The 8,825-nt window shown below is 45.3% G+C and overlaps 1 protein-coding gene across 1 annotated transcript; it reads left to right on the top strand.

Annotated features, from left to right (window-relative positions):
• LOC110437296 (myelin-associated oligodendrocyte basic protein-like) lies at nucleotides 2,726-3,043 on the top strand. Its single transcript, XM_021465693.1, has one exon. It carries the CDS (start codon nucleotides 2,726-2,728, stop codon nucleotides 3,041-3,043), a length of 318 nt encoding a protein of 105 aa, XP_021321368.1.

Here is an 8,825-nt window from a genome sequence, read left to right as displayed (position 1 = left end):
GAATGGGGTCTAGGGGAGAAATATGGGTGCCCAGCCAAATATGGGGTCTGGAGTAGGGGCCCTGCTGGAGTAATGTTTTTAGACTGGGCACCCATATTTAGCTATTGGGGCTTGAGTAGGGGCCCTGCTGGAGTTGCTCTTAGGGAGCAAATAAAGGGACCCCTTTTTTGTATGTGAAATTAAATCATCAGCAAAATGACATGTCACATGTTCCACGGTGCATGCGAACATCGGCGTACGTACGTTTTTGGCTTGGATCGTATAGAAATCGATGGTGTATTGAGAATCTAAAAAAGATGAAGTGATACGCACGCTCAGAGGGAGCTAGGTCGTGGGAAATTGACGTCGCTGCCGAAGTTGGTTACAGGTGTATGTAGTACACGTCGCTCCCAAAGAATCCAATCGGCCGGTCTGTCTAATTTACGAAGTGATAGGTGACATGGGATGGAATCTTAAGACAAATTAAATATTGATCGAATGCGCCATGTAGAGTGTTGTCCACACGCTGATTATTCTCTCATGCATCAAGCGTCAACAATTGGGGCCCGATTATTTGACAACCTAGTTTAGCTGCTAGTAGTAAATAAATTTAACATATATGTTCGTGCGTGCGTGTGTGTGTATCTATACTAGCTCATCACGCAGATCTTGACGTGTTGATTACAAATGCAAAAGCAAAGCTTGACCTTCACATGAGATTTAAACCAAAAAGGACGATCGTCGATAGCGACGGATCGATGATGCCAGCTTTGCCAATACGGCACATTATGTCCATATTTGTAGCAGCTTTGCGCGCGTCTGCATCCAAACGGAGGCATCACAACCTACTTTCCCGACGACACCTCTCCAACCCGAAATTCGCCTCCGATCCACGCGAGCAGATCGATCATCGTGCCCGTGCCGTCACTTCACTTCGTGTCCAAAGAAATAATGTTCTCTCGGGCCTGCGCTGCGCTGCACGTACGTATACGTTTTGTGGCGATCCGTTTCATCGATTTGACGATGGCACTATACTTTTGCTCCATCCTGACAGTAATCAGTAAAAAACACACACACACACACAGCGTGTATATATATAACGACTTACTGATTATGATCGCAATCATCGCATCTTGAGGAAACTATAGCTTTGCTAGCTAAGCACGTGAGTGGTGCTGTGCATTAGAGGTAACAATGTGTTCATGCTCAGAGCACCACCAACGCAAGCGAACAGGTGTGTTAGCCTCAAGTCAAAGTGGTAGTCTATGTAGGCCAGGAGTAGTTGAGGCATACAGTCTCACAACGGTAGTCCATCCTACATACATGTAGCTTGCAGCATTTGTCTCTTCACTTTGTTGTTTTTCTCCGCCTAGTCTGGACCCTAGCAAGCCAAACGCTCACTACTGGTTTGTTTAGCACTTTGTGAGATGAAGTTGTAGATGCTTCTGCAGGATACACTAAGGACTTCCCCAACGGAAGCTAATAGAGGTGTTGGTCTCAGGGAAAAGGGAAAGACCACGTAGATTAAAAGAGTATGAGACTGTATTTTTTCCAACGTAGGCTGTCATGGTTGTGCAGAGGACGTCAGTGTTGTCATCTGTGTCCAGACGCTTAAAACCAGTGACTTTTCTCTTGCTGCTTGACCTCCAACGCACTCTCTGTTGGGTGCTCTGTCTTTTGGTCACTCGGTGACACACTGCAGAGCAGTACTTCGATTCAACGTGGCCTTCAAATGCGGACGTGGAGTATGAAACCACCAGCCACCGCGCTTTGGGGCTAGGCTTACAGATTATGAGGCTATCATTCTAGGTGAGATGGATAACAAGTGCAGACCTGTCACTCGATCGAGGCTACAGTACATGGTGGAGCGTTGGGGCGCGTGTGTATGTACATACACGTTCGTGCCCCTGTGCGTGCGTCATGATCAGCACATCACACGGTTGGGGGCGCGCGTGACGTCAAGCCGCAGACGTCATGCTGCCGTGCATCACTACTCCGCGTGACACTTTAGCGTACGTGTGCCCTGCGGGACACGGGACACACGGCGCCGGTGGAGTAGAGCCCGGCCGTACTCGAGGCATCAATAACACGAGGGTTAATGTATGGAGCTGGCAAATAACACGACCGGTGGAGTAGCTATAGCTTCATTGGAAAGCGACGGTCGCGCTCTTCATTGATGATGTAGCTAATTCCTTCATTCATTGATGATACTAAATATAGTTAATTCCTGTGCTTTTTCATGCAACAATACTGTATAGTACTATGTATGCCAGTGCCAAAAACGGGTGCAATCGAGATTTTAATTCATTTAATAACTTTCAATAGCGTCGATCAGGAGCTCTCAGTCGTCTGTCAATGGAGTGTGCCCACAGGCCGATCGATCGATCGAGCTTGCTGTTGCTGAAAAAAGAAAAAAGAAAAAAGAAACATGAGTGTGTCCGAGAGACATCTAGCCGCTTCACAGGGCTCAATTTTTTATAATTTGACTTTTTTTTTGAAAAAAAATACTTTTTTGACCCTGGAAAACTTAATCTCGGTTTTAGATCCAGGGGGTCGACGCCATGCATCACGGCGTCGAGGTATCACATCTCGACGCCATGGATCACGGCGCCGAGGTCCCAGGCCGACCCCGCCCAACCCCAGCGTGGCTTCTGACGTGGCGTCGTATGTGGCAGAAAAAAAAAGCTCGACGCCACAGATCACGGCGTCGAGCTTGACGCCACAGATCACGGCGTCGAGCCCTGTAATGAAACCCACCCGAAGCCTTCGCGCACGGCATCTTCCTCCCGAGCCGCGCCGCGCCTGCCTCGCCGACTGCCGCGCCCGCCTCGCGAACCCACGGCCGCCGCGCCGCGGCCGTCGCGCCCGCCTCGCCGACCCACGCCGTGCCCGCCTGGCCGGCCTCGCCGCGCCGAGCCCGCCGCGCCGGCCGCACCCCCGGTCTGCCCCCGGCCGCCCCCGCCGGTGCCCCCGGCCCTCCCCGCAGGTGCCCCCTGCCGGCCGCCGCGGCCGCTGCCCCGTCCGCCTTGCTGCTGCACAGGAGGCGCGCGAAGCACCGAGGTGAGGTGTTTTTTTTATTTGTATAATTGTTTAGATAATGTATTTAGTTTTGTAAGTGTTATATTTTTTAAAATAATTTATGTAGCAATTTTTTATATTGGTATTAGTTTTGGTAATATTTGTATGAATATGATATATCCATTATGTAATATATTGTTTATGTAATATTTGTAAAGTTTAGTTATGTAATTTAGAGTAGTTTATGTAATATTTGTAAAATTTAGTTATGTAATTTAGTTAGACCAATATAGTTTGTATTTTTAGTTATATAGTTAGTTACATACGTATTTACTTACATAGATATATGTGTTTTACCTGTATTAGTTATATGCCTAGTAACTTGGGTGTTTAGTATATCAATTAGATGGACAATTTAGTAACTCTATATCATGGGGGAAGTGTGGAGAAAGATCAATTTGGCAATGTTGATTTTGTTGGAATGCAAAGTGTCCCTTTGATGTTCAATGAGCGGTTCTTGTTTTCTGAATTGATGGGTAGTGCTCGTGATGAGCTTAAATGTAATTCGAATGAAGAAGAAATCTTAGTTGAGGGGGTACTTCATCATGGTCGGTCAGGGACAATTTTTAGGCGGTTGGTCCCAATTGTATCCGAGGTTCAATGGGACAAATATGTCAAAACTGTGATGAAGAGTGAGTTTCAATGTTTGGATTTGGTTGTGCGCAACTTGTCCAAGGAGCCAGCCCCTCTAGTGGATTCTCCTCTAAATTGCCAACCACCCCTTGGTGGGTTCTCGCCGGAACCGGCCAATCCGGCACCCTCAGCTCCCCTAGTACCCAGTCACGAGGTGGGTGTGGAAGATGTGGTTGTCGTTCCTGATGCTAATTCCGGTCCCAATGAGGTTGGCTGCCTACAGACCCCTATGAGCCAGACAATTCAATGTAAGTGTCTTAGTTGCATTATTCATTTTGTTAGGCTTCCTTTGTTTGATTTAGTTGTCTCAATTGTATCCATATTTGTGGTTTTGTTGTAGGTGACAATCCAAGTAATGATTATTGTCATCCTGTGCCTCCATCATTTAATGTTGACGCAGCTTTTATAGCATCTAATAGTTTGGATGTTAATATTGAGGATGATGAGGAGCCATATGGCACAGCTAGAGCTGTTGATTCCGATGATGACCGCCCAGTTGCACCTTTAAGTGAACAAGACATGGAGCTTATTAGACGTTTCTGTCCTGATCGTGATCCACTAGTTCACGAGTTTAGTGACCTCAGTCATTCTCAAAATGCTTATGCAGAGGGAAGAGATGACGAGCTGCTAGAGGCTCCTGTGCCTAGTGACAGTGTTCAAATTCAGAAGGGCATGATCTTTAATGACTTGCCCAGCTTAAGAAGGTGGTTACAACAGTATTCTGTAATACGTAAAAGACCCTTCAAGGTGCTGCACTCCTATGTTGAGCGCCGCTACACGGTTGTGTGTGAGATGTCAGATTGCAACTGGAGGGTCTGTGCTCGTAAACAGAAGGCCACCGGGAAGTTCAAGATCACAAAAATTATAGGTCCACACACTTGTGCCCAGACTGACCTTCAACAGAAGCATCGACAGTTGACCTCTACCCTTATTGCTAGTACGCTATGCACAACTTTAAAGGGTCAGCCCAACTTGAAGGTCAGAACAGTTATGGACATGGCTCAGAAGATATTTAAGTATGACATAAAGTATGGCAAAGCATGGAGGGCAAAGCAAAGGGCCTGGAAGATGATATATGGGGACTGGGAGAAGGGGTACGAGCAGCTGCCAACAATGTTCAATGCAATGAAAGCAGCAAATCCAGGCATGCATTACGAGTACATTCCGAAGCCTAATGAATGGAGGAATGGGAGGCAGATATTCTTTCGTGCATTCTGGTGCTTTCCACAGTGTGTCCAGGCCTTTAGGCACTGCCATCCAGTGTTATCAATTGATGTTACTTTTCTGCTTGGCAAGTACATGGGCACTCTTTTGGTAGCCATTTCCTGTGATGCAGACAACGCATTGGTTCCTTTGGCTTTTGCTTTGGTGGAGAGAGAGAACAAAGACAGCTGGGGTTGGTTCATGCGCCTTGTTCGGATACATGTCATTGACCCACATAGGGAGGTTGGTGTCATATCTGATAGGCACCAGGGCATACTCAGTGCCGTACAGGAGCAGATTCCTGGTTATGCACCTTTGCACCATCGTTGGTGTACTAGACACCTTGCAGAGAATTTACTTCGGAAGGATGGTACGAAGGACAACTTTCCTCTATTCAAGGAGGTTGCTCGAATGCTTGAGGTGCCGTTTTTTTGAGGAGAAGTTGGAGCAGTTAAAAACTGCAACAAATGCAGAAGGTAGGCAGTGGCTGCTAGGTTTGATGAGGGAACCTGAGAAATGGACAAGAGCCCATGATGATGGTGGATGGAGGTACGAGTTTCAGACTAGCAACATGGCAGAGTCATTTAATAGTGTGCTCAAGGGTATACGTGCCATGCCAGTCAATGCCATTGTATCTTTTACCTTTTATAGGCTAGTGGCCTGGTTCAACGATAGACATGCTCAAGCATTGCAATTACAGAGTAATAATATGAAATGGGCACCTAGACCTAAGAAGCACCTTGACAAGGCAAAGGAATGGGCTAGGACACATGACATAGAGTGTTTTGACCATGCCACTGGCAAGTACCAGGTCACTGAAAGGGGTGGTACAACGTCAGATGGTGAGATCCGACCATCAAGGAGTTATATTGTTGTCCTTACTGATTTTTCATGTGGATGTGGGAGACCAAGACAGTACCACTCTCCTTGTTCTCACTATATTGCAGCAGCTAGGCATCGCAACTTTGACTACGACACCAACATACCATGGGAGTTGAGTGTTGATAACCTTGTGCTAACTTGGTCGCCCCGTTTTGAGCCTTTCCTAGATGAGGGGCAGTGGCCAGAATACATTGGCCCAAGGTACATTGCAGATCCAGGTGCTCGCTGGAACAAACGTGGAACCAGAAAGCGGACGAGGCATAAGATGGTCATGGACCAGATTTCAGGTAGAACGAGGCGAGGGAGAGTGAAAGGTCCAAATGGCTAGAGGGGGGTGAATAGCCTATTTAAAAAATTCTACAAACTTCAACTAGACAAGTTGGTTAGTAAAAGAAAAGGCGAAGCTATTCTAGCACTAGCATAACTAAGCTATGCAAGCCACCTACACATAGTACAAGTCTAGCAAGAAAGCTAAACACAAGTTACAACAAGAAAGCACAACTACAAACTTGCTACACTCCTAAACAAGAAGACTAAACTAAACAAGCTAAACAACTAGCAAGATAAACAAGTAAGTAAAGGAGTGGAGAGTGATTGTTATACCAACGTTGTAGAGTAGAGATATATCCAACCAATCACTCACAATCACAAGAGAGTCCTCGGCAAGAGATGACACAAGATTTTTTACCGAGGTTCACTTGCTTCCCGGCAAGCTAGTCCTCGTTGTGGCGATACACCCACTTGATGGATCACGAGCTAATTGGCAATCCAAAGCCAAACCCTCAGCGGGTGCCGCACATCCACTCACAAGATGGGGATCCTCCAAGCCATGAGCAATCCACTAGAGTAGCCAATTGCGATCTCCGGAAGTTCCGGTGCCTGGGACCGGAACTTCCGGTCCGACCAGATCTGACCGTTGGAGCCTCGATCCAAGCAGATCTGACCGTTGTGGCCAAGCAGATCTGACCGTTGTGAGAGACTCGGACCCACCGGAAGTTCCACCGGAACTTCCGGTCAGAGACCGGAAGTGAATCCTGACACGCGAGGCCATGCGCAAAGGCTCCTATGTGGACTTCCATTCATGGACCGGAACTTCAGGTTATGGACCGGAACTTCTGGTCATGGACCGGAACTTCCGGTCAGACACCGGAAGTGTTTTCTCAAACGCGAGCGCATCTCTCACAGCCCAACCGGAACTTCCTGTCAGGCTGACCGGAACTTCCGGTCAGGCACCGGAAGTCCCACCGGAAGTTCCACCGGAACTTCCGGTCCTGCATTTTCAGCACCAACTCAAACCTTGTTAGGATGCTAACTTTTAGCTCCGAATTCCGAATTCGATGATCTTGGACATTTTGGAAAGCTTACTCAGAGGGCTATACAATCCATATGGATACTCAGTCCAAGTCATAATAGATCAAAGCAGTATTTCAATCTAAAAGCCATCCTAATGTCCGGAGAACACCGAAAAGCCTCTTTCTCTTCTCCAAGTTGATCAAAATCAACTTCAACACCTTCTCCTTTGCAAATGTGCCAACACCACCAAGTGTACACCATCATGTGCATGTGTGTTAGCATTTGACAAACATTTTTATAGGCTTTCTCATGCAACTCACCACGTCACTAAGCGCTAGGTATATGCAAATGAGACTCACACTTAGTGGCACTAGATAACCATTGCAATTAAAGATTTCCCCTCTTTATAGTACAGCTATCTATCCTAAATCCGGTCAATCACTTATCTACTCATCTTAGACCGGCAAAAGCAAAATCCTATGTTTATACCTTTGCCTTGATCACTTTACTCCTTGTCCATCACCATGATCTCCACTTCATGCCTTCTCTCTTTATGACCATGTGTCCACCACTCATGTCACGTTGCTCCTTCTTAAAATGTGTTGCTATGCCTAACTCAAATCACTTGAACACAAAGCATTAGCAACTTGGTGTCATTAATTACCAAAACCAAACTTGGGCTTTCAATCTCCCCCTTTTTGGTAATTGATGACAACCATCACAAAGATATGAAATGAAATCATAATGAACTTGAATTGCTTGTCCAAAGCATTTTAATCATGAGACAAGGTTGGACAAACATTTCAATTTTGATTTTGGTAGTACTAGCTCCCCCTACATATGTGCTTCCATGAGTTTGGTTCAACTTTGCACATATGCAAGAATTAGAATTTTGGGAGATTTATTACCACCAAAATGATGCTAAGGTATATAGAATAGACTTTTGAAGCGTGATACCAATCGGAGTTGCCAATATACCATCCTTAGCACCAATGTAGCTAGACATACATCAAAAACTCAAGATACCTCGTGAGATCACATTATATGTCTAGATACCACATGAAAATAAAAAACTCTATGCTAGAATTCAAAGCATCATTCAAGTTTTATTTCTAGCAAACACCAATCAAACAAGAGTAGTGAATTTAAACTTGTAATGCAACACCTCATTATGTTAGTGCACATACAAATGCAACAAATGGTTCATGAGCTTGCTCCCCCTATTTGTGTGCTCAAGTTTTAATTTATCCATTTCTATTTTTAGAAGTTATCTCTCCACCTTAAGCACATTTCTCCCCCTTTATGACTTATCTTTGTTTCTCTCCCCCTTTGTCATCAATGACCACAAAGGTTTAGATTCTAGTGAGAATTAAGTCAATCAATGTGAGGGTCAAATTATGGTCCAATCTAGATTACTTGCCTAGAACATGTAACTCGGTTTGATCCAAGGACAAGCTTTTTCACACCTCATGAAGTATAAGGGTTATCTTGACCATGTTGAATTACACATCATAAGCTCATATTCTAGATTCAACACTAGGCTTACAAGCTCACAAACATGTCATATGCTACCACTAGATCAATCAATCATAGAAACAATAGTGGTACCATACATACATCAAATCCTTTTGATTTTCATGAATGAGCCTATTTTTATGCAAGCATGTCTATATGTTCTAAACATGTCCTTAGCAAAGTATGAATGCTATGTCAACCATCTTTACCTTGCTTTGTTGGAGGAGAGGCATGTCATATAT

This window comes from Sorghum bicolor, chromosome 7 (genome assembly GCF_000003195.3).
Source record: "Sorghum bicolor cultivar BTx623 chromosome 7, Sorghum_bicolor_NCBIv3, whole genome shotgun sequence".
NCBI lineage: Eukaryota > Viridiplantae > Streptophyta > Magnoliopsida > Poales > Poaceae > Sorghum > Sorghum bicolor.
This window is presented reverse-complemented; position numbering and strand designations above follow the sequence as displayed.